The 25,814-nt window shown below is 42.4% G+C and overlaps 1 protein-coding gene across 1 annotated transcript in view; it reads left to right on the top strand.

Moving 5' to 3' along the window:
• Positions 1 to 24,275, top strand: part of LOC137258877 (mucin-2-like) — a 59,196-nt gene extending 34,921 nt beyond the window's left edge. The window contains exons 32-54 of the mRNA XM_067796572.1: positions 27 to 307; positions 744 to 858; positions 1,598 to 1,770; positions 2,704 to 2,821; positions 3,889 to 4,133; positions 4,898 to 5,012; positions 5,898 to 6,187; positions 7,324 to 7,438; positions 8,286 to 8,503; positions 9,922 to 10,036; positions 10,397 to 10,620; positions 11,869 to 12,000; positions 12,394 to 12,543; positions 13,413 to 13,505; positions 14,993 to 15,168; positions 16,964 to 17,121; positions 17,831 to 17,997; positions 18,686 to 18,736; positions 19,620 to 19,649; positions 20,231 to 20,348; positions 21,537 to 21,628; positions 22,426 to 22,540; positions 24,070 to 24,275. Of these exons, the coding sequence (XP_067652673.1) occupies positions 27 to 307; positions 744 to 858; positions 1,598 to 1,770; positions 2,704 to 2,821; positions 3,889 to 4,133; positions 4,898 to 5,012; positions 5,898 to 6,187; positions 7,324 to 7,438; positions 8,286 to 8,503; positions 9,922 to 10,036; positions 10,397 to 10,620; positions 11,869 to 12,000; positions 12,394 to 12,543; positions 13,413 to 13,505; positions 14,993 to 15,168; positions 16,964 to 17,121; positions 17,831 to 17,997; positions 18,686 to 18,736; positions 19,620 to 19,649; positions 20,231 to 20,348; positions 21,537 to 21,628; positions 22,426 to 22,540; positions 24,070 to 24,196 (3,418 nt within the window). The 3' untranslated portion in view covers positions 24,197 to 24,275. The remainder of the gene's footprint in view (positions 1 to 26; positions 308 to 743; positions 859 to 1,597; positions 1,771 to 2,703; positions 2,822 to 3,888; positions 4,134 to 4,897; positions 5,013 to 5,897; positions 6,188 to 7,323; positions 7,439 to 8,285; positions 8,504 to 9,921; positions 10,037 to 10,396; positions 10,621 to 11,868; positions 12,001 to 12,393; positions 12,544 to 13,412; positions 13,506 to 14,992; positions 15,169 to 16,963; positions 17,122 to 17,830; positions 17,998 to 18,685; positions 18,737 to 19,619; positions 19,650 to 20,230; positions 20,349 to 21,536; positions 21,629 to 22,425; positions 22,541 to 24,069) is intronic.
• Positions 24,276 to 25,814: the final 1,539 nt, after the last annotated feature.

The following is a 25,814-nucleotide window of genomic DNA, read 5'->3' as shown; positions in this document are numbered from 1 at the left end:
CACTCACTCACTCACTCTCTCTCTAGGTGCCCCAGCTACGACAACGTCCCCTCCACCTGTCACCTGATCGCCAGCCCCACCGACCCATGCTGTCTTGTGCCAGAATGTAACAACTACCCTCCCGTTAGCTACGTCACTAAACCGGGTTTGGTCGGCACCGGTGCCCCTGGGGTCAGTCCAGAAGTATCGTACCCCAACATCACCGGCATTTACCTCCCCACCAACATCCCCGGGACTATCACCGGCATCAGTGGCAGTAACAACAATTACAATCCACAATATGGAATAGGCGTATCGGGCATAAGAAGTAAGTCAGAAGTCTAATTATAAACCTAGGTTGCCACAAACCCATTATGACCGTTATTAGCTGGTAAAGATAACATGAAACACAGGGGTTCGAATCTCTGTTAGGACTTTTGCAATCTGAGTGTAGCTCATTACACTCAAATGCTGTAGTTTATGTAATGAGTGTAGCGGTAGAATTACCTAAACAAACCCTCCATTTCTTCACCGATTTCGTTCAAATTTGACATATATATAAATTATGGCATCTAAAAACATTATCCGATTGCAAAAATCTAGATTTATATTTTTGAAAAGTATTGTCCAAACAGAGATTCGAACCCCTTTGACATGAAATACACCAGATCCTGTAGTAGTAGTAGTAGTAGTAGTAGCAGCAGCAGCAGCAGCAGCAGCAGTAGTAGTGACTATATACGATGGTTGTCCGTCTTACCCCCCAGCTGCGTGTGTGTACAAGGGACAAATCTACAGCCAGGGTCGTACGTGGAACGATGGCTGTAACTACAAGTGTGAGTGTATCGACGCCGCTAGGGGGCAGTACAGATGCTCAGAAAGGTAATCAGCATTATCAGTTAGAGATAAACAGAGTATTTATTTAATTCAGAGGGTTAAATCGTCAGTTAAATACTTGTAAATATTCTTCGCAGCAGAATACAATAACATGGGGTTCAAAGACTCAATATCGCCCGAAAATATTAAGATATATCTTCATATATCCCAAAACATATACGTGCCCAGTGTAACCTTGTTATTCCGGAACAACGTGCAGGGCCACGTTTCACAAAGCTGTCGTCCTGTACTATAACACACACTTACGTCAGTCTTAAAGCTACGACAGCTTTCAGAAACAGGGCCTAGATAGCTTCGAAAATCTAGGTCCCGGACCTTGCTCCTGGACATGTCTGTGGTTGGTTGGCTGGTTGTTTGGTTGGTTGTTTTCCTAACGCCGCACTCACATTTCGGATATATAGTGGCGGTCTGTATATTATCGAGTTCGGACCAGACATACCAATGATCAACAGCATGAGCATAGATCTGAGCCATTTGGATACGGCGATATGTGTCAACCACGTCAACCAGCGACCCTGACAGCCTGATCCTCTTACGACGAGCATGGGTTATTGAAGATCAATTCTAACCCAGATTGATTTTAAAGAAACATTTTAAAGCATTATCCACAAGGCATCCATCTGGGCATTTGTTATCCAGGCATTTAGAAATAATAGGTTTTGAGATTAATGAGATTCGCTGGAATGTGTTCTGTGACCAGTATTTGAACCATGTGTCTCTCCAGGTGCCCCAGATATTACAACCTCCCACCACAGTGTAAGCTGAACCCTGACCCCGCTGACAACTGCTGTGAAAAGGCCATATGTGACTTCACACCCACCCTCCAGCCAGGGATGTCGACAACGACACAGACACCAACTTCTTCCACCCCCAAGATCACCGCTGGAGTCGCCATCGGTAGGCTTGCGAAGGCGTCACCTTCCCTCAAGAAGGACTGCGCTAAGTCAGGCTATCCCATAGCTTACGATTCTGTCAAGGTAGGATAGGGTGGTGTAAATAATTAATGACAGCGCCTTCTGTCAGTATACATAAAAGACCGGATCGTTTCTCATACTGATACAAAATATGAGCCTGTGACCTTGACATTGCTTTATCAGTTAAATATGACGTCGCGTCATAATTTAAGAGACGTTAAAACATAGTATTAGATACCATCCCCGGCGGTAATAATAAGGGATAAAACAGGTCCATGCACTGTGTCTCAGTGGTATCCTTGTTAAACTATGGTATGTCGGTCGGATAGGACGCTCTTCAGTATCTCGTTCGGCTAGCCTTCTCGACGGTGTCCGGGTTGGCTGGCTCAGCAGAACCGATATAGGCCCGGAACTGTACAATAGGCCACACGCCCATGGATATCAGAGTATCAATGAAACAATCTTGAAAGCAACGTCAAATGTCATCTTTACCAAACTACATCTGAATTGCATTCAACAGAAACTTGCTTCCAACAAGCACCTACGAAAACAAATACACACTTCATGCAGCTTTTGTCCATAACAACTTTGCGAAAAGCTTCACAAATTAAATTCATTATGGGGATTGAGTCCGATAATCTTCGCAACGAATACCGACTGCTGTGCCAGATGACAACGTCTAAAATCCGCAACGTTTGTCACTTCATCTGGGAGTTTCATCTGATGGAGTCTCGAACATTTACAGGCTACCACCACACAACTTTAACACTGCTGAGTGCCACGTAAAGCATCACACATGCAAAACAAACCCTTGGTATTTAGTCTGTCTATAGAAATTCGGGACTGTACCTTCAGGTGTACCCCGCCTTGACAGAGTTCCTAGCGGCGTAAGACCATATTCATTCTCTTTCCTCAGGCAAATGCGTGTACACAGACGGGTCTATCCACAACCAGGGCGACATGTGGAGCGACGGCTGTGACTTCGACTGCAAGTGCGACGATGCCACCAAAAATATTTACACATGTAACCAGAAGTGAGTTCACATCTGTCAAATCAAATCGGCATCCGCAGTGACAGGGAACCTGTAGAACTAACCGGCCGAGCAAAAAAATTATACACCCAGTTTGAGAGTGACTGAAAATTATCCAAACAAAAATGATGAAAAATGTTATGTTATAGGTTCTAGTATCATACATTTACGTTTTTCGGCGACTATTTCATGATAGTAACGTATTGATTACATTTATAATGTTTTGACCGGGTCCTGGTTTTCGCTGTGTGCGTCTTACTTTTACTTTTAGTTGTAGCAGACGCCATTGCAAACACCCTTTGCTACATCAGTCTTTTGTGTCATACAGGCGCATAAACATTTCGTTTATAGCATGCCCCTGACGTTGTCAAAACACTTTTGTGTATCTTACGTCACTACGTCAGTGGTTTCTTTTTGTCTTATAGAATATTTATTTCACATGTTCAACTGGATTAGGAAAAACGATTTAAGTTTATACAGTCTCTCTCTCTACAGGCTCAGACTGAGATCTAAACCATGTGAGCATACATTCTTGATAAACGAGGATGTGAGATGAATCTCAGCAAAGTAGTTTAACGCTGCTTGCAGTTCACACTGTTAAGATCCGTTTGGCCAACATTGCTATTAGTACATGCAATCGGAAACAAAGCAAAGAGCTACTAGCAGGGCAGAATAATATGTCTTGTTCCGTGAACACCCGGTGTTATTGTATGTAACATGCAATCGTACATCCACAAGCAAACCCTTTTGTTGCTATCTTGCCAGAGTTACTGTTAACATGTAATTATTGAAGGCGTTTTAAATGTTGTAACTTCCGCTTTTAAGACATATTTGGCACAGGTGAAGTTTTGAATCACATTGTAACTTTTCTCCCTCTGCCTCTTCCCCCATCTCGGGGCGGTGGGGTAGCCTAGTGGTGAAAGCGTTCGCTCTTCACGCCGAAGCCCCGTGATCGATTTCCCACATGGGTACAATGTATGAAGGCCAGTTCTGTTTGCCCTGCCGTGATATTCTTCGAATATGGCTAAACCCGGAGTCAAACCATACTCACTCACGCACTCTTCTACCAGGTGTCAGGCGTACTCCAGCCTGCCCAGCTATTGCCAGCTCCAGCCTGACCCCCTCAACAAGTGCTGCGAGAGACCGGTCTGTACTGGCGGGATCACTGCCCTCTCGGGCAACAACCAACCCACCGCCTCCCCAACTCTGGACCCTAAGATCCAGAACATCATCCCTCTTGGCACCCACAGCGTCTTCACGGGGACGAGCCAAGTCAGTGCTATCCCTGGAAAGCAGCACATAATGGGCGGAAGAAGTAAGTACTTGAACTCCCTTGAATCCAAGACCCGTGAAGATCCGGGTTAGAATTGATCCTCATCAACCCATGCTCGTCGTATGAGGCGACTAACGGAAAATGATGGTCAGACCCGCTGCCTTGGTTGACATATGTCATCGTGTCCCAGTTGCGTGGGTCGATGATGTTGATCAGTGGACTGTCAAGTCCAGACTCGATTATTTACAAACCTTTAATTCAAATGTAATTGTACTTTCTCGCTTTTGTCACTTTTCTCTCACAAGTAACAGAATCTGTTACTATGGAGCTATGATTCATTCAGAGTTAAGCGGTGGAGTAGCCTATTGGTTAAAGTGTCCGCATGTGTCGCTGAGGAACAAGGTTTGATTCCTCATGTGGATACAATATATGCCCATTGCCCACGCCGTGATTTTGCTGGAATATTGCCCAAAGAGATGTAAAACCTCACTCACTCACTCACCCACTCACTCACCCATTTAGAGTCATGACAGCCACAGCGTTATTGTTTCTGAAACCTTATTAAACGAGATTTCGTAAGATTTTCGATCAAAGGCTACTAGTGAAATACTTGAAATGGATGTGTTCGTGCAGACCGCGAATTTTGGTGAAAAAAGTTCTTTTATCTGGAATCACCTTAGTTTTTATTTTGGTGAAAAACGTTCTTTTATCTGGAATCACCATAGTTTTTATTTTGGACTATATTTACCCATGAACCAACATAGGTCCCTATTACGACCATGACACCCTTTCCTCCCCCTTCTCAGGCGTGTGCGTGTACCACGGCACCATCTACGGCCAGGGAGAATCTTGGGACGACGGATGTAAGTACGTCTGTACTTGCAAGAATGCGGCGGCCGGAGTGTACCAGTGCACGTCCAAGTGAGTAGTAAACAGAAATCATAGGTGCGTTTCTATCCTTAAATAGTACTTAACGCTTCAACCCGTGAAGATCCGAGTTAGAACTGATCTTCAGTAGCCCAAGAGGCGACTAACGGGATCGGGTGGTCAGGGTTCGCTGAACTGCCTGACACACGTTATCGTATCCCAGTTGTGCCGATCGATGCTCATGCTGTTGATCACTTGATTTTATGGTTGAACATTAATTATTTACTGACCGACATATAGCTTGAAAATTACTGGCTGACACGCGTCATCGTATCTCATAGTGCGGTGTGAAACTCACGCACTCAGTTAACGTTTCATTAGATGCAGGGGTGACCTAGTGTCTGTGGGTTCGACCCCGGTTCGCCTCTGTTATTCGTCTGGTTGTCGGTTCCAGTGAATTGGTTAAAGTCGAAAGCCTTGTGTATTAACGTAAACAGGAGCAGTGTTCAAAGTAGCCTTAAACCCAACTCCCTTTGACTATAACAGAAACACAAATATACTGAACACCAAAGGAAACGCAACTCGGTGTGTGTGTCTGTGTGTCTCTCTCTCTGTGTGAACAGACATAAACAATAGAGGGCAAAAACATGAACGCTTACTTTTATGATACTTTTTTTCTGTTTGGTTAATGTTACATATGGAAAATAATGGAAACAAAATACGCAGGAGCACGTTAAGACTTATAAGAACAATTGTGTTACTCTAATTTGATTGTCTAAGGCCATTGTAGTATGATGAAGCTTTTTAAAACACAACAGGTATGCTTCACGGGATGAGACAATCTCTACACTGATAACCATATCCTATCGACAATATTTCCTCTTATCGATCTTTTCAGCCAGCTCTAAAATATGTAATTATCTCCCTTTTCTCCCCCAGGTGCCCCAACTTCCCTCCCCTTCCGTCCTATTGTAAAATGCAGGATATCCCTGGTCAGTGCTGTCCGAGTCTCACCTGTGATGTTCCCGGCAAGGACATGTACATCCCTGTACCCCAGCTGGTCCCCACCCCCGGGCCGACTCCTGATTCCCTCGGCAACACCCCCACACCACAAACAGGTACCCAGCAGCTTCTGGTGGGACCTAATGGTAACACCATGTTCGGAGGGTCCAACCTGCCCGGTGCTGGAGCAACTGTACCACCGGGGCAGACTATATCTGGACTGAGAGGTGAGTGCTATGGTTTGGTGGTACATGAGGCATGGGGTAGGATACATAGGTACTGTGTGTGATACATTACCAGATACGTAACCAGGGTCCCGTTTCAGAAAGCTATCGCAGGGCTATGACGGTCGTAAGTCTACCTTATAGTATAGGAGGTATGATGGTCCTACCAATAGGATAGCTTTTTGAAACGGGACTCTGGTGTTGGACTTGTATACAGGCGGTTACCATATGGTGATAATTGGTCAGACACTCAACCCTTGAACCAAAAAATACATTTCAGCAGTCACTGAACACAAATACGTGTACTGCACCCAATCAACGGACAATGAAATGCTCTGTGTTGTTAATGTAATGTACTGAATAACCAAAAACACTTAACCATGAGATGATTATTGTCCTCAATACTGAACCGAGAGGTAATGAATTTCCTCAACATTGAACCAAGAGATAATTAATTTCCTCAACATTGAACCAAGAGATAATTAATTTCCTCAACATTGAACCAAGAGATAATTAATGTCCTCAACATTGAACCAAGCGATAAGACATGTCGTCAACTCTGAATCAGTGTATACTCATAGAAATGAATACGGGAACACATGAGAGTACATGTGTTGCTATATTTATTTCCAGAATTTCCCTCACAGTGCAATACAAACAAACAATGAAGAAACCTGGAAAAGAATAAAGGAACACTTGTACTTCCATGTGTTCCCTTATTTGTTTCCATGAGTATATAAGTAATGTCCTCAAACAGTGAACTGTAGATACGTAATGTCCTCAATGCAGAATTAAGAGATATGTAACTTCCTCAACATTGAATCAGTACGTACCTGCACTTCATGCCCTTGATTATCGAACATAGAAATATGTAAAGTCATGGGTCAACTCAGACCCTTAGATAAAAGCTTTTACGGGTGCTTCTCTACACATTGACATGTTTCCCGTGATATCCAAGAGAAAGTGCATTGAATCATAAGCTCTCGTATCTTTGCGTGGATTAAAGATTTAGAAAAAAATATTAATAATTTGAGATGACGCATACTGATTAGATAATCCTCGACCTTAATCGTTAATCCTCACAAAGACACGATTGCCTGTGCAATGAATCAGTGATGAATCCTCTCCTGTTGTTGCAGGTGTTTGTGTGTTCAAGAAGCAGATGTACCACCAGGGAGAAACGTGGAAGGATGGCTGCTCCTACGACTGTGAGTGCCTTGACGCAAGGTCTGGATACTATTCCTGCAAACCCATGTAAGTACCAGTGCTTGTATCCGCCAAGAATTCTTTTTTGGCCTCAGCAACGGGGAGTGGTGGGATAGCATAATAGTTGAATCCTCGTCACGCCGTAGCCTCAGGTTTGAAATCCCACTTGGGTACGATGTGTGAAACCCATTTCTGGTAACCTCCCCCCTCCCTGATATTGCTGGAATATTACTTAAGGTGGTGCAACACCATAATCACTCACTCACTCTCTATTACGGCGAGTCCATTCTGACCATCTCAAGTCGAATCGCTACTTACTGAGACTGTGGAAGGTCTGGGTTAGAATTGATCTTCCGCAACCCTTACTTTTTGACCCTCATGAAGATCCTGTTTAGAACCGATCTACAGCAACCCATTTTTGTCTCCCCTATGAAGGTCCGGTTTATCTATTGATCTTCAGGAACTGTCTGTTCTACCTGTGTGAAGATCCTTGTTATAACTGATCTGCAGTACCTCGAGCTCGTGTTTGTGTCTGCCGTTAGATTTCGTTTCAGCAAATCAGTGTGACTGTAGGGTACAATTCGCTGACTTTGCTGAGGCATGTCATAGTACCAGTAGCGGAGATCGATGTTCATGATGGCAGTCTGTAGATTGCCTGGTCCAGACTCGTTTATTTACATACAGCCGTCGTATAACAGGACTATCGCTGAGTGTGACGTTAAACAACAAACAAACAAAGCAAGTATTCAATGAATGACCTGGCCTAACAGTTAAACACCCGCTCATTCCTGGTGTTCCCCGGGGTGATATTGCCTGAATATTGCTAAAACGGTGCAAAACTGTGCTCCCTCCTTCACTCACTCACTCACTCACTCTATGACTGACCAATCTCCAGGTGTCCAAGTTACGACAATCTACCCAGCGACTGTTACCTGGTCAAGCCCAACACAGGGTGCTGCTCGTCCCCCATGTGCAAGAAACCTGACGGCACCGTCATCAACCCTGTTACCAACCCCAACGTATACCCCGTCTTCGGCGCCTACACTGGCGGCTTCAGCGGCTTCAGACCAGGCTACAACGTGGGATACAGCAACACCATCGGCGGGTCGACAGGTAATATATCTGACTGTGTTTGACAGAGATACAAGTGTAGACTAACAGACGGTATCGGGAAACAGACATGCAAGTGGACACAGCTCGCTGTGCAAAGTTATGCTCCATAAGCATTAGTGACACCAGTCACTGAGTGCTGTTAAAGTGTCAAGCTAACGTCACATTTGGCATTCCTCCCATATCAAGGCGATACGAAGGAATAAAGTAGAAAAACGTCTGGAGCGTTTGCTCCTCACACCAAAATTCGGGTTTGAATCCCCAAAAAGGTACAGTGGGTAAAGCCCATGTTCACCCACCGCGTTATTGCTGGTAAACGCTCAGTAAACCCATACTCATTTACTCAAGCTGACATATGATAAACCAAAAGTACCGTTCAAAAACACATGGGAACTGAACAACTTTGCCCTGATCCATTCGCCCCATCCATTTAGATGAAATACGTCATAAACGTCAGCCGTACTAAGATGCCCCCAATTGTTCGAATCCCATTTTGGGGGCGGTGGGGGAGACTAGTGGCGCCGAAGACCCGGGTTCGATTCCCCACATGGACACAATGTGTGAAGCCCAGTTCTGGTGTCCCTCGCCGTGTTATTGCAGGATTATTGCTAGATCACTCACTCACTCACTCGAAAACCAATTTCCTATTACGTGTATTTATTACAATTGGCTTGACCACATAAAAACTGCTGCTTATTAACGTTACTTTCTGATGTAGGCGCTCTTTGACAAACGTTATATATATATGACATCAAAATGTCAATATGTTCATGTATAATAAAAGAATGGGGCCACTTAGTGGCCTTGTCGTCAAAGGCATTGAATTTCGTTGTGCAGAGTTGCCCCACTTGGACGTCCCAGAATCCTAGCAACCTCAGCGACAGCATTAATATGCATAACAAATGCCTTTCCAACGTTGATATAATATGTTTATCTTTTCGTATATAGTTTTTGCCAAGCACTACCCTGGGTATCTGGTTTTGTATGAGGTGAAATTGGGTTTAACGTCATTACTTCGCACATATGACAACGTACATGTGTGTGTATGTGTGGCTGCTTGCACTTGTCCAAACTTAAGCTGTTTTTAGTGCTATCCCACTGAGATATTACACTGTAGTTAAGCATGAATCGCCCACTCAGACACATTATACTGACTCCGAGCCGACAAGTCCTTGTTGTACCCATTAACGCCTAGCGATAAGCGGGACCATCAAGTATCCTTTTTAACGTCTTTTTTATGACGTGGCCGGGACCGAACTCGCGACCATCCACTCACTAGGTGGACGCTCTAGCCAATAGCGCTCTAGCCACTGTTATATATGTATCCTGGATTAAAATTATGTGTGAAAAGAAAGAATAGAAACAGATACTACCAACAGAGGCTTTAACCCAGACTCACCCACTTGTCCACCCATTTACAGCCGGATGTGTGTACAAGGGCGTTGTGTACCAGCAAGGTCAGAAGTGGGATGACGGCTGCGATTACCGCTGTGAATGTACAGATGCTACGACGAGACAGTACCGCTGTAATCCAATGTGAGTACATATCATCATATTCTAGTTGTGCAGATGGACCTGGTTGATTCACGGAATCGTAATGCAAATGCACAGATATGTGTTTATGGTTCAATCACTTGATTATGTTGACCAAAATCCTTCTTTCACAGGGCGGTGGAGTAGATATGGTTAACTTCGCTCATCGCGCCGAAAACCCGTATTCGATTCCCAATGATTGTGTGAAGCCCATCTCTGGAACCTCCCGCCGTGATATTGCTGGAATATTGCTAAAAGCGGCGTAAAACTAAACTCACTCACTCTTTCACGGACCACACGCCAAAAGCTGAGTTAATTCAGAGAAACAAACACACCTGTAATAAATCAATTATTACCTGACAGGTGCACAACATACACCTCTCTACCCGCCACTTGTCACTTGGTACCGACCCAGGGGTGCTGCAAGGCCGTCAGCTGTGACACCGCCACGGCCTCCCCATCACCCTCAGCTAATCCCACCTGTAAGGACGTTAAGTCCAACTGTGCTGTGTATGGCGACTACGCTTGCCATGGAGAATACGAAGCCTGGGGGAGAGCAAACTGTGCAGCGTTCTGTGGACTTTGTCGTGAGTTAATAAAATTTGTAATGAACTTTTGAGAACTGTAACAGAAGTGCAGTTTTCTTTCTTAGCCCTCACTGAATCTGTGACTTAATGGAAGTTTCGTTTTAATTCGTTTTTTAATTGAAATGTAGTTTTGCCTAAGTCAAAGAGATACTCTTACGGTAGCATACTGTGTTGGTACGTATACTTTTAACAAAAAGCACATGCTTACTCCAAATATTTTATGTACGGGGTTATTTAAAGTCGGGTTTGTTTTACATTAGGATTGGTTTCCAGTTTCTCGGCGACAGTTTGTAGTGTAGTAGCGTTTCTAATGTCTTGGTCAAATCCGATTCTCAAATATCTACTTTCTCTTTTGTTTTTATCCGTGGGGCTATAATCAAATTCGTGTTGAGAAAGTAAAGTTTCCTGGCTGGCTGTCTAATGACAGTGGACAGGGGTTTTTCATTTCAGTTTTCATTTCAGGAAATCAGATAATGGTATCTTGCTTGTCCGTGGGTTACTAGATAATTTCTGCTTGCGGTTTCAAACTACAAATAAACATGGATTTCATTTCATATCTGCTCAAAATGTAGTTATTCAATTTCGCAATGACAATAAGGAAAGGTTATCTTTTTTGGCTGTTTATCTTTCATAATTTCATGTTATATCATAAAAATCAGGTCAAGTGGAAAATTAATCAGGACAATTTCAAGTTACTTTTCTTAAAGTCACTTGCCCTGTGGTAAGTTGCTTTTTAAAAAATTAACCCCTATTGTTGGACGCCCGTGAAGATCAGTGCTAGAAATGGGTCTTCAGTAACCGATGTTTGTTGTAAAAGGCGAGTAACGGGACCAGGTGGTCAAGCTCGCTGACACGCTGACCATTTGTGTTGATCGATGCCCATGATGTTGATTACTGGATTGTCTGGTCCAGACTCGAACATGTTTAAACCGCCACTAAAGAGCTGGAATATCGCTGCGTGCGACGTTAAACAACGATCAAACAAGACAAAACCACGTCCTTTCATTCAGGGACTTGATGACACTGGGGTCTTCCAGCACAAACGTGTGAAGTCCTGCGATTTATTGCTAGAATATTGCAAAAACTCACTCACTCACTCACTCATCCAATAACGTTTACCGATTTTCTGTTGCGTATTTAACACGTAAGCTTGTTGCCACATCTAACTGTGTCGTCGGGAAACCCACTCAAGCATCTTGTTAGCACAGATCTTTGGAACAAAAAGCTGATTATTTTTTCCATCTCCAGCCAAACCCACTGAGGCTAGTTCGTGTGTTGATGTACTAGACAACTGTGCCCAGTATGGACCTAGCTCTTGTAGCGGTGCTTACGAGCCATGGGCAATGAAGAACTGTGCCAAGACGTGCAACAAGTGTCAAAGTAAGGCTCTCTAACACTAATACTTAATCTGCAGTTTAACATATGTAAAGTCCAGTGAACTCCGCAACATGGCGGCCTATGTTACTGTGCATTGTGGCATCATACGTAAGTTGATAAATGTGATGTCATAAGTTAAATAGGGGTCTGGAAATTGAACTGAATTTTATGCACAGAGCAGAGGTGGTTTCAAATTTGCCTGTGAATTTTTACAAATATCCATCCTAAACTCACTTCATGAAAATTATTTACACTGACATAAGACGTTAGTTAATACGACATGACGTCACGTTGCACAAAGCTTTTAGCACGGGTCTTGTAGGTTACGCCAGTGTTCTATTTCTCACTTAAAGCTGGATTATACTGGCAACAGAAATATCTTGTTAATTCTCCTAGCGGGTCAATCACAAACCACGACGACAGCGGTTGTGGTCGGAGCTTGCACCGACGTCCTCACCAACTGTGCGTCCTATGGCGCTGCGTCCTGCAAATCACCATACGAAGACTGGGCAAAGGCTAACTGCAAGCGGACCTGTGGTTACTGCCGTGAGTATAAAATACTTAAAAGTATGCGCCGTGTGTTCAAATGGGTGGTTTCAGATGAGTGGATTCGAATAGGTGGGTTCAGATGAGTGGGTTCAAATGGGCGGGTTCAAATGGGTGGGTTCAGATGGGTGGGTTCAGATGGGTGGGTTCAAATGGTGGGTTCAAATGAGGACGATGAATGATTAAATAACTCGCAGTTGTAGTTGAAGCAACAGTTGTAGTTACGATACTGTAGCTGTAGTAGTTGTAGTAGTATAAGTTGTAGTGGTAGTAGCAGTAGTAGCAGTAGTAGTTTCAGTAGTAGTAACAGTAGTAGCGGCAGTTGTCGTGGTAACAGTAGCAGTAACAACATTTGTAGTAGCAGTAGTAGTAGCAACAGCAGTAGTAGCAGCAGTATTAGTAGTAGAAGCAGTTGTGGTGGTAGTAGTAGTAGTACTAGTAGTAGTAGTAGTAGTAGTACTAGTACTAGTACTAGTAGTAGTAGTAGTGTGAAATCATTAACATATTTCTTTGTATTGAGATTATGTCCTATATATAGGTTGATTATTCTATTTATCCTTTGCCTCAAGAGAACATTTTCTCTGAGGTAAGAAACGACATAAGGTGGGCGTGTTGAGCTGTATGAATAGATATAACTGTGAACAAAGAAGTTATTCTGTACCTGCCGAGAATATTTTCTCATACAGTAAACTATGTTATATACCGTATCTAAACGGACCAGTAATTTTAGCTCGTATTTTTTAAGAAGTTCACGTACAAAAACTGTCTGTAGAAAAAGATTCAGGCTAAGGTTATTGCCTAACATTATTGCAGTTCAGGACCCACCTGCACAAAACGATCTCATATATTCATCTCCTTGTTTGTTTCAGCTAACGAGCAAATCGTTACTGGGCAGTCCCACATCACCACACCAAAATCGGTAGTCGGAACTGGCTCATTGTTCGGTGCTGGATCATCACAAGGTATAAGGCTCTAATTAACAGTACATCTACAATTCAAAATCGGCTGCAACAAACCGGTCTCCCAAACGTTTTAAAATACTATAGCTGGCCAAGACGTGAAGAATTTCACATCTTTTTGCTGATGTTTTTGAAATACACTGTTTAGATTGCTCTATATACAGTACAAAACTGTCAAAACGGCATCTGTCCAATCCGGCAAGTTGTCAACACCAGCATAAAGTCTCAGTTCTACCCGTGGCTTGTACATTTATCACCTCTACAATCTATCACGCTGTCTAAACCGGACTATTTCTGTAGTCCCGATGAGTGCCGGTTTAGACAGCTTCCACTGTACATGTATTTAGCATACATAGCAAATGACGATGCCCAGAAAAAAGCATTACACCTATTACAGCTACAATGGTTGGAATTTGTGTTTAAAAAAACAGTGTTATAAATTTTAATTGTAAGAGTACTTCAAACAACTCGCAACGGGTTGTTGACCCAACACTGTTAGTTCATAAACGTCCATTATGGAATGACGTCATAAATATGACTTCTTTCACAACAGAATTGGTAATGGTTAATACTTAGCTGGTACAGCCGAAATCGGGTATATTTTAGAGTTACGTCCCTTGGCTCAATGTAGTGTATGGTAAAAATAGTATGACATGACTGTTGATACGGTAGTCGAGAACTGATAGGGCGTTTGAATAAAACATGGAGTTACGTCCCTTGGCTTAATGTGGTGTATGGTAAAAATAGTATGACATGACTGTTGATAAGGTAGTCGAGGACTGATAGGGCGTTTGAATAAAACATGGAGTTGGTGTGGTTCAGCATAAGCAGGTTTTGGTAGTTTCTTGACAATGTTCCATTTTACTCAAACTCAACAAATATTGAATCAGAGTATAAATGGCCTCACCATGTTTACGTTTATGTATGACTAGCAAGTTGTAATAATATTTCCATACTTTTTGTTTGTAGCATATATGCCATTATTTGGGTGATATTTATTTATTTGATACTATTTTGGGGGATGTTGATTTATTCCTCTGTTTGAGCTATGTTTCTATATGTCACAGTATGGGTGATTTGATTTTATTCTACTAGTTCGGGTGATGTTTATTTATTGACTATTTTCGGTGCAGTTTATACATGTCACAGTATGGGTGGTGTTTATATATTCTACTAGTGGTGTTTATTTATTTTCTATATGAGGTGATGATAATATATTCCCCTATATGGGGTGATGTTTATATATGGTAACATTATGGGCTAATATCTGTCTATTAACTATTTGAGGTGAGTTTAAATATCCTTTTGGTAAAAGGGTTCGATGTCACGAAAAAGACCTGGGTGCGATTTCCTACTTGGACACATTGTGTAAATCCAGTTCCTGGTGTCCCCGCCGTGATATTGCTGGAATATTGCTAAAAGAAGAATAAAACTAAACGGACACATTCTCATATATTCCATGCTTATATATGTGTATATATTTCATACAGGGTGGATCATCTTGATGAAGGGCGTGGCGGGAGTCCCCGGGGACCTGTACCAGCTGTGGTCTGGGTCGGGCACGTCCAACCAGTACAACCCTAAAGCCATGGACCTGACCAACAATTTCAAGGGTCACTACAAGCCGAACATCGCTAACCAATGGGATCAATGCAAGTTTGACCAGGCGAGTACTTGACTTGACCTTCTGTACATACCCTGGGTGTCGTATTCCCTTGTTTCCAGGGATATGGGTGTATTACAACATGCAAGTTTGTAGTCTCTCTAACCATCGGATAAAATATACCGTTCAAAAAAAGTAGGGGATATTGGATTTAGAAGATAAAATGCAAATGAGGAAGCCAAGTTGGAAACAGATGATGGAGAGAAATAAAGGGAAATGTTACAATTCATTTAATTCCTTTGAAAATGTTCATCTTTATGGATATGTATTACTTTTTATCATCGGTTTGAGGCATGCTCGCAAACTGGAATATTCCCGTTGCATATGGCAACGCTATGTATAGATATTCGACTTTGGAGATATCAGGATCCGTTAATGGTAGATTTAATATTGGTGTGAAACGCTACTCATTTACTGTATTCATATTTGGGTTCAGTCACACACACCATACGCTGTATTCATATTTCGGTTCAGTCACACACACCATACGCTGTATTCATATTTGGGTTCAGTCACACACACAGACACACACAGAGACACACACACCATACGCTGTCTTCATATTTGGGCTCTGTCACACACACACCATACGCTGGTTTCATATTTGGGTTCAGTCACAGACACAGACACACACACACAGAGACACACACACACCATACGTTGTATTCATATTTGGGTTCAGTCACACACACACACACACACACACACACACACACACACACACACACACACCCCATACATACACATGTCGACATACATAGTTTGGTTTATCATGTCTACAGTGGCACACAGTCACACACAGAGACACACTCTCACACTCACACACATACATACGCACATCGACATAGTTTGGGTTCTCATATATACAGTGGCATGCGCACAGTCACACACACAGTCACACACACAGACACACACACAGACACATACACACATCGACATACATAGTTTGGGTTCTCATATATACAGTGGCATGCGCACAGTCACACACAGTCACACACACACACAGACACACACACACAGACACACACACAGTCACAGACACACGCACACACACACACACTCACACACTCACCCATACATACACATGTCGACATACATAGTTTGGTTTATCATGTTTACAGTGGCACACAGTCACACACAGACACGCAGAGACACACACTCTCACACTCACACACATACATACACACATCGACATACATAGTTTGGGTTCTCATATATACAGTGGCATGCGCACAGTCACACACACAGTCACACACACAGACACACACACAGACACACACACAGACACATACACATATCGACATACATAGTTTGGGTTCTAATATATACAACGGCATGCGTACAGTCACTCACTCACTCACACGCACGCACGCCCACACACACATACGTACATATATCGACATGCATACTTTAGATTCTCATATATACAGCGGCATGCGTACAGTCACACACAGAGACACACACACACACACTCACTCACTCACACACACATACACACACACACATATCGACGTACATACTTTGGACCAAAGAATATCGGGATAGAATAGGTCGTCAGCAACCTATGATTGTCAAATAAAATGCGACTCTGCTTGTCGTAAGAGGTGACTAACGGGATCGGGTGTCACATGTCATCGGTTCGAACCCATTTCGATGCCCATGCTGTTGACCACTGGATTGTCTGGTCCAGACTCGTTTCTTTACAGACCGTCTCCATATAGCTGGAATATTGCTGAGTGCGGCGTAAAACTAAACTCACTCATTTAGCAAGGTACATTGTTGTCTTACCTGTCTTTAGGTTAAGCTGTCCATCTACAAGAATGGAATAGAGAAAGCCAACATCATCTTTAACGCCCAAGGTGCTACAAAGGACAACTGGATGGACCCCAGCAGGATAATTTCCTCCACCTACAGTGACATCAAAAACGCCGACCACGGTGTCTTCAGCCTCAAAGGGTAGGGGGGTCCTTCGTTCTGAACTCCTTTGTTTGAGCAGGCGGTGGAGTAGCTTAGTGGAAATAGCGTTCGCGTATTATGCGAAGACCCGTGTTTGAATCCCCACATGGGTACAATGCGTAAGGCCCTTCTCTGCTAACAGCGGCGTAAAACTTACTAATCAATACACTTTCTCAGCAAAATATCAAATCCTGGGTGAACCTCAACGCAAACGACTATTTACTGAGAAAAAATATATCCCAAAGGAAACATTTGCTAGATTTGTCCATTTTCTTAAAAGCATTGTGTATTTATATTCAAAGGTGATGCATGAATGAAGTGTTTAGATACTCATGACGTACTGCCGTGTCATCTGGGGATGACTGAGAAACGTAGTGTACATCTATCTATGGCGTGTTGACGTATGTGATTCCAGGGTGATCCATGACGTATTGACGTATTATTCCTCGGCGCTGGATGCTGGATGCTGGAAGTGTTTAAATACTCAAGTCGTGTTGATGTATTATTCCCGCGTGATGGATAAAAGTAGTGTCAATGTACCCATGACGTATTGACGTATTACGCAAGGGTGAGGAATGAACATAGTGTACATGTACCCATGACGTATTGACGTATTATTCCCGGCTGATGGATGAGATGAACGTAGTGTATACGCACCCATGACGTATAGCCAATTAACAGCTTCTAATGCTTGTTCTGATAATTCCAGTGATGCTAACAGTGGTCGTGAATTCTACGCCAGCAGCGAGTCTAACGGATGCGACGCCTACGGCTGGATGATGGTGTCCACCAAGGGAGACTGCTTCTATGAGAAACTGGCAGCCAAACCAGCGTTCTACTACTCTCCAACTGAAACAAGATCTCACTGGGGATTCAGTACGTACCTGGTGCTCCACCCTCAACACAGGCCCCGTTTATACTTTCACCTGTAGAGGCGCTGGGACAGCCCAGTGGTTGAAGTGTTCACTCCTCACACCGAAAACCTTGGTTCGATTCCCAATATGGTTTCAATGTGTGAAGCTTATTTCTGTTGTCCTCCGTCGTGATATTGCTGGAATATTGCTAAAAGCGGCGTGAAACTAAAATCATTCACTTGCTCATTCTCCTGTATTGTTTATAGTTCGTCCTTTGTTTCTTTGAATCTTTCAAATGTATAACGACACTGCAAGAAAATTATCAGTTTTCAGATTCCTTTAATGTTACGAGCAAAATAAATGTGACAATATGTTACGAATATTAAACTGAAATTATTACTGAAACCAAGTGTTTGCAAAACGGGTTAGCCTATCCTGCCCTAAAGGGAGCACCTGTCCTTCACATGATTTCTATTAGTTCTGTACCCATTGCCTGCCCCAAATTACATTTAACCTGTGACGAGGTAACAAGCAGGTGATCCGGGGATCAGAAAAAAATAATTAAATCTGAAGGCCTAGAATGTTGAGGTCCAAAAATAGAGTCGCCCGGCACATGAACACGTGTCACGTTACATCATCTGTTTTTAGTGTAGTACGTTCTAGAATCTCGATTGTGTTTTTCGCAATACATATATGTGGTTTCCCCACAGCCAACCCCGGCGAAGGTGACGTGATGACCATCACCGGACACGGAGGAAAGTGTGAGTTGAACTTCAGTGTCTATCAATTTCCTGGTGACAGCCCGGGAAAGCCACGTTCAAGAAAAAAGATTTGAAAATGGCTTAGCTCAGCCGGCAATGGGTATGGTTGAGTGATCGCGTGAATGTGGCTCTCCCGGCATTAGTAGTCCGTGTTACAGTAAATAATGGATATCAGATTAGCTGCTTCACATTGGTTCTACGAATTATGTATGATAATACAACCAATTATTTCCTTGAAACACTCATAGGAGGGTAAAACGAATAAGAGATAAGAGCTATAATACTGCTTCAGTTATTATGTTTACATTCATTCTAAAAACTAAACAAAAACAACTTAAAAGAAGGACCATTTATTGCACGATTATAAAATTCACAGTAAGTGACGTCAAACAACAGCTCTTCCGTTTCATGGCTATTTTTCGACAAACTTTATGACTAGATTTTCCAAAACCGGTTTATTTGCCGCCGTTGCGGTGATGACATTTTGATTTAAAGTTGAAACGTCGCAATAATTGTATTGTACAATTCTTGTCTAAACGTCTCTGCTGATGCAATATACAAACCAAAGTAGTTTACATCAAGATATAAATACAAACAATACAAATACTATTTGTTTTTTTCCCGAAATAATTCTTAATATACTGCAAAAATAGTTATGAACGTTCACAAAATAATGTTCATGTACCCTTAACGTATTTTGAATAGTATTTGTTACTATGGATGTACATGTATAGTGTATAGATTAGAACCAGCTTGTTGTATTTGTTATATGTTTAATGTACAATAGATTTCCTCTCAACAGAAAAAAGTAGAGAAAGAGTTTTCATTTTTCTACATATTTGACGTACCTTATTGTTCACAATATCCCTGTTCTTAATTACAGGTGTCGGTTCGCAGACCGGAAGCTCAAACAGTAGGTGGTGTTATCTGTCACCAGGGGGCGTTGGGGTAGCCCAGTGGTAAATGCGTTCACCCGGGTTTTATTCTTCTCATGGGTACAGTGCGTGAAGTCCATTTCTGGTGTCTCCCCGCCATGATATTGCTGAAATATATCTAAAAGTGGCATAAAGTTAAACTCTCACATTCGCCACTCTATAATCTGTAGGAAGAAGGTGAGACAGAGAGGGGACATGTATTAGTATGTTTATTGGAATATCATATCCGATTTTACCTCTATTATCCTGTGTATTATGCCCCAAGTCCCTTATGAAAATACCTAAGGGACTAGACAATCCAGTGATGAATAACATAAGCATCGACCCACGAAACTGAGATACGATGACGTGTCAATCACGTCAGCGAGTCTGACCAGCAATCCCGTTAGTCGCCTCTTACAAGCATGGACTACTGAAGACCGATTCTAACCCGAGCTCACTATTTCGTTGTTCTGATGACCCACGCTTTTCGTGTTGAGTCAGTTGTGTGCTGTTATCACCGTCGTATAATGTTGAAACCCGCGTGAATGATAACAAGCACTTGTGCGTCGTGTTGCAGTTGATGAGTGCTTGTACAAGGGCAATAGCTACAAGACTGGACAGAGCTGGCAAGATGGCTGTACCTTCAACTGCAGCTGCGTTGACGGCACCAAAGGTTTCTACAGATGCTCTGACTTGTAAGTGTACGGACTAACAGTAGACACATAAAACATGCAGACACATGTAGACAAGTAGACACAGGCAGACACACAGTGGCATACGTAGGCGCGCGTAGACACACGTTAAGACAGACAAGCGATAATACGTCATTGTTTTTGGTACCGCATCAGCCAATATTGATATGGTAACGCAGAGATACGGGGGTCAGTTGGTTGGTGAGTGAGTGTTTGGGCGTTTGAGTGAGTGAGTGAGTGAGTGAGTTAATGCGAAGTTATGCTATGATAGAGCGTTTGTCCCTCTTCTCGTTTCCTTAGCTCTCATCATGGGTTGTTTTGGCTCGACTTGACCATTTCACTTCACCATTGACTTACAAAGCAGGCAATACCTTTCATTGTACTCAACAATAATGTATCAACCAAAATCGAAGAAATCGGGCATATGTCATTTATTAATATTGAGGGATATCATTATTTACCAAATTGCTCTCTACAGATGACTGCCCAGACTGGAATAAATTATCAAGTAATCCGGTTTAAATGATCTTATAAATAATACTTTGTTGTCAATTATTCCATCAGATATGTTTACTTAGGGGATAACTACTATCACAGTTGAACCCCAGAAGTATCAGTTTATCGATAACATATCGTATTATCAACGGAACATTTTTGATTTATCAATAAAATATATGGCAAAAAGAACAACTATCAATCATCACTTAAAAAACTGAACAATTGTCAATTCTCCAGCAAAATAAATTCAACAGAACAATTATCAATTCATCTGTTTGGAAGTGTTCGATAGAACGATTGTGAATCAATCAATAAGTGGTAAACAGAACAATATTTAATTGAAATATGCTGAATGGAACAATCACTAATTAATCGATTAAACGATGTTCAACAGATCAATGCATGAATGGGTTGAGTTGGGCTATACGTCACATCGGCATTATTTCAGCCAGACAGTGAAGAGATCAAGTCTGCATTTATAAAATGAGTGAGTGATCCATCTGTGAACCAATGACATGTGCCAGTCAAGTCAGCGAGCCTGACCACCCGATCCCGTTAGTCGCCTCTTACGACGAGCAGAGTCGCCTTTTACAGCAAGCATGGGTTGCTGAAGGCCTATTCTACCCCAGACCTTCGCGGGTCCACTCAATGAATGAATGAATGAATGAATGAAGTGACTATTTCTTGTTGTAGGTGCCCGTCCTTCTCCAACCTTCCACCAAACTGTAAGCTGGAGAAGCAAGAAGGCCAGTGCTGTAGTACTCCCATATGTCACGAAACTAAAGGTAGGTAACCGTGGTCAAGTGCCATGACGCTTTAGCTTAGCGTTAGCGCAGCACACCCAAGGGACCAGGCTTGAAATATCTTGTTCCCGCGATGTAATCTCAGCGCTCATTGGCCCGAGTTCATACCGTGTACCAACTGGAGGGAGACCTGTCGGGACAAATGTACCAAGGGTTGCCATCGACGCTTGTGCCATCAACCACGAGCCTCTCTACTCATAATTCGACTGTTTCCTGGGCCCACTTCCACAGAGCATGTTTATTGTGGCATCGACCACAATCCCCTTCCACTTGCACAAAGGTCATTGTAAATTACAATCGAAACTTACAACTGGTGAGGACCAATGGTAAATAGTTTAGACCACTGTAGTGAGTAAGCATTACGTTCAAAGACGGCCTTTTGATTTAGTTAAAACTGTGTGATACGGCTCTGAACGGAGAATTCACTATAAGTTTAATGTCCGCGACATCTTTTTTTTTTTCTTTTTTTTTTAATTTATTTATTTTTTTTTTTTTGGTTGTTTTTTTTTTTGGTTTTAGTGGACTGCATAACTAAGGAGTCACTATCATAAAGTCGTATTCCCACCCGGTTCAGTGTTGGAGAATTGTTTCCTGCACACTAAATACTGTTGTGCTGTATATATCTCTGTTAATGCTGTGCTGTGATGACTCAAGTATTGGCAGTTTCCTATGGCGTCTATACAAGAGAATTCCTGTATGCTATAAACCTTGGGCATTGATTAGTGTATGAACGACTCACGGTGATCAGACTGCATCTATCCCGTCCCCTCTGTTTACAGGCGTGTGTGTTTACAAAGGCCGGACATATTCAGAGGGTCAGACTTGGGACGATGGCTGTGATTACACGTGCACCTGCGTAGATGGGTCAAGGTCATTTTACCAGTGCAAGACAAAGTAAGACTGGGTCCCGCAACGCGATGAGCTCTAGCCACATACTATTACTGTTTTTGTCATTTGAATTATATCACTGAAAAAGTAGGGGGTATTGGATTTACAAGATTGATAAAATGGAAATGGTGAAGAAACGGACGATGAAAAGAAATTAAGGGAAATGTGGCAATTTATTCAATATTTGAAAATGTTTCATTTGTTCGTTCCTTTTTCTCATATCCATTGGTACTGGCTTGTGGTATGATCGCTAACACATATATCCCCTACTTTTTTCAATGCTATATTTCTGCCAACTACGAATGCCAGTGCAAATTGAAGATAAGAAGGCACTCACGACCCCTATCCACGAATTTACTTGCGCAAAGACACAGACAGATTAGAGGAGATTTGGCTTCACCAATTTGCAATCTTTGCAAGTAAATTCCTTTCGATCTTGCCACATTTTTGTTCGATACATGGGAAACTATCAGACTAGCAATTAATATCACCCAGGGACATATGTATCAGATTCACACACAGCACTGACTGCAGTATGTACGTAGATTAGGGTACAGATGACTGGCATGCGTTGAGTTTAGTACCCCTCTAACATGCAGCTTTTTATGAGACCTTACCCTGCCTGACGTTTGGGGATGGTAACGTTAGCTTCTAGTATCCTGTGTCTCGGTGGTATCCATGGTAACACTGCTGCAACATAAGCAAACTCGTGTAGCAAACAGACACGTTCCCTTACTTACGACTGTGGGGTAGCCTAATGGTTAAAGTGTCCGCTTGTCACGCCTAAGACCTGGGTTCGATTCCTCATATGGTTACTTTATGTGAAATCGTTTTGTTGGCGTCCCTTCATCATGATTTTGATGGAGTATTGCTAAAAGCATCTTACAACCTTACTCACTCACTCTTATGTAGCACACACACACACACACTCATTTACACTCACTCAGCCACGCATTCTATCACACAGAGCCCTTGCCTTCACACTTTCAGTTTGCACTATATTTTTAAGGAGACCGTTCACTCTGAAAATCATTATATTCCTTCGCCAATCCTACAAAGTACACCTCGATTATTTTAAGATTGTGTCATGGTATATTATTACACTCGTGTAGTTCAGATTCCGTATACAAAATATCCTACGTGAGAATATAAAAGACATTATTCATTAAATAAGATAATCAAATAATAAATAATCAGTACGACTGATTGTTAATAAATGCAGGGTGTTAGGGTGGTGTGTGGTTAAAGGGTTCCCTCGTCACGCCGAATACCTAAGTTCGATTCCCAGCAAGGGTACGGTGCATTAAGCCCATTTCTGGCGTCCCCTTACGCTGGAACATCTAAAACCACACTCACTCACTCATTACATCGTCTAAAGTGATGCTGTTTTATCCTTATGAACAGAATTCTTATTCACACCACTAATAACAACACCCGGCTTGTGTCAAACGACCAGATTGAATATATCTATGCATTTTGTGATTACGAGGACGTCGAGTTAAAGATGTGTTGCTAATGCAGTGGTTTCGTCCTAGGTGTCTCCAGTGGAATCTGCCGGACAAATGCCACATGGGCAGTCCACCCGCGGGCAAATGTTGCCCCGTACCCAACTGCCCCTCCGGTTTCGTCATCAACTACCCTGTTGGGTACATTGAACAGTAAACACAATGTCGCCAGTAGCGCTTCTCACGCCTCTAATGTATTTATTTATATAATAAAACGTGTTATACATATAACTGTCTGATGGGTATGTGAAAGACTGAAAAACACCTCGGCTCGCCAACTGGCGAGGGCGATTAGGTAGGCTAATGGTTAAAGTGTCAGCTCATCATGCTGAAGACCGGGTTCGATTCCCAACATGGGTGCATTATGTTAAACCGATTTCTTGTGTCTCGCGCCATAGCGTAAAAGTGGCGTAAAACTATACTCACTCACTCACTCACTCTCACGCCGGCTAATGGTTTATAGCGGGCACCTCTCGCTGGATATTGGGTAGGAGGTAATGTTATGTAATGGAAGCAATTTGTTTCACTTTTTTGTCAACACATCATTGTGTCGACTCAAACGTCACTGAAAATTTTAGGGACAGTTATTCGCAAGATACCTAAACTTGGATTCCATCTGAATTCTGAAAAAACTAATATTGTAGACACATATGATGTATTTGGGATTATACTTCATCAGTAAAGTACATATTATAGTACTTTTGGGGTTGAGTCCCAACCGGGATTCGAACCCACACTTTCAGAGTCAGACACCTACACGCCAGCATATAAAGTCAGCCGCTTAACCCGCTCAGCCACCGCGATTTCCACAAAAGTACTACAATTGTACTTTACTATAAGTGTAATCCCAAATAATAACACGTGTTACATTTGACCTCTTTCTCAATGGCATGGAATAATCGTAATATGAGAGTAAACAGGAATATAACCTCACTCGTGTTAACACTCCCCGCCTGGTGCTGTGAAATACAATATTATACAACTGAAGTAAAGTAACAGTACATGATGTGATGCCATGCCAATTTTATGCAAAACAGATGATGACATGACTAGTGGTGTTTTCATTAATCATTGTTAAACTGGTGACAGGGTGATAGTAAAATATGTATGATTTGACACTATGCATCGTGACAAGCCCTTGAACAGATGTGGCGTCAAAGTCAGAATTCGGTATAAAGTGTGTCCAACATTGGCGTTAATGCGAACTTGACAGCGGCAACGCAAAGACGACACTGATCGATTGAAGAACGCTGGAGAAATATGGTTCTGTGTTCCGCTAACGTCAATGGCTGATTCTGTTCTTGACGTAAACTTCACTCCATTTCTTCCCAAGCGTACTCGAAAAGGGACAATTTTGGAAGAACAGCTGGTCAGGGGAGTACCGGAATGTTCTGCTATCTCTGATGTGTTCAGGAACATTTAAAATTATCGTTGTTTCCATGTTTACTTGCATTTGTAGCATTTTTTCCATTTTCTCTTTACACACAGCAATGTCAGAACTTAACAATATTCAAACAGTATTTACATACATTTCAAGTGTAGAATTATTCTATAGGATATGAAGAGCGACTAGAATGCTTGATATGATACACAAGTAAGAGAAATACGCCATGATTAACAGCTGAAGAGAGAGTGGGATCCATTGGGATGGTGTAGATGGGGTCGACATACAATGCTGTTGCCAACGCCCTCAGATGCCACCGTATCAGGGTTAGCAGACTTATTCAGCTCTGCAGACAGACATGGGGTCAGAGTAGACAGACCAAAAGGTGGGC

The sequence above is a fragment of the Haliotis asinina genome, chromosome 12 (assembly GCF_037392515.1).
Source record: "Haliotis asinina isolate JCU_RB_2024 chromosome 12, JCU_Hal_asi_v2, whole genome shotgun sequence".
NCBI classification, from domain to species: Eukaryota; Metazoa; Mollusca; class Gastropoda; order Lepetellida; family Haliotidae; genus Haliotis; species Haliotis asinina.
This window is presented reverse-complemented; position numbering and strand designations above follow the sequence as displayed.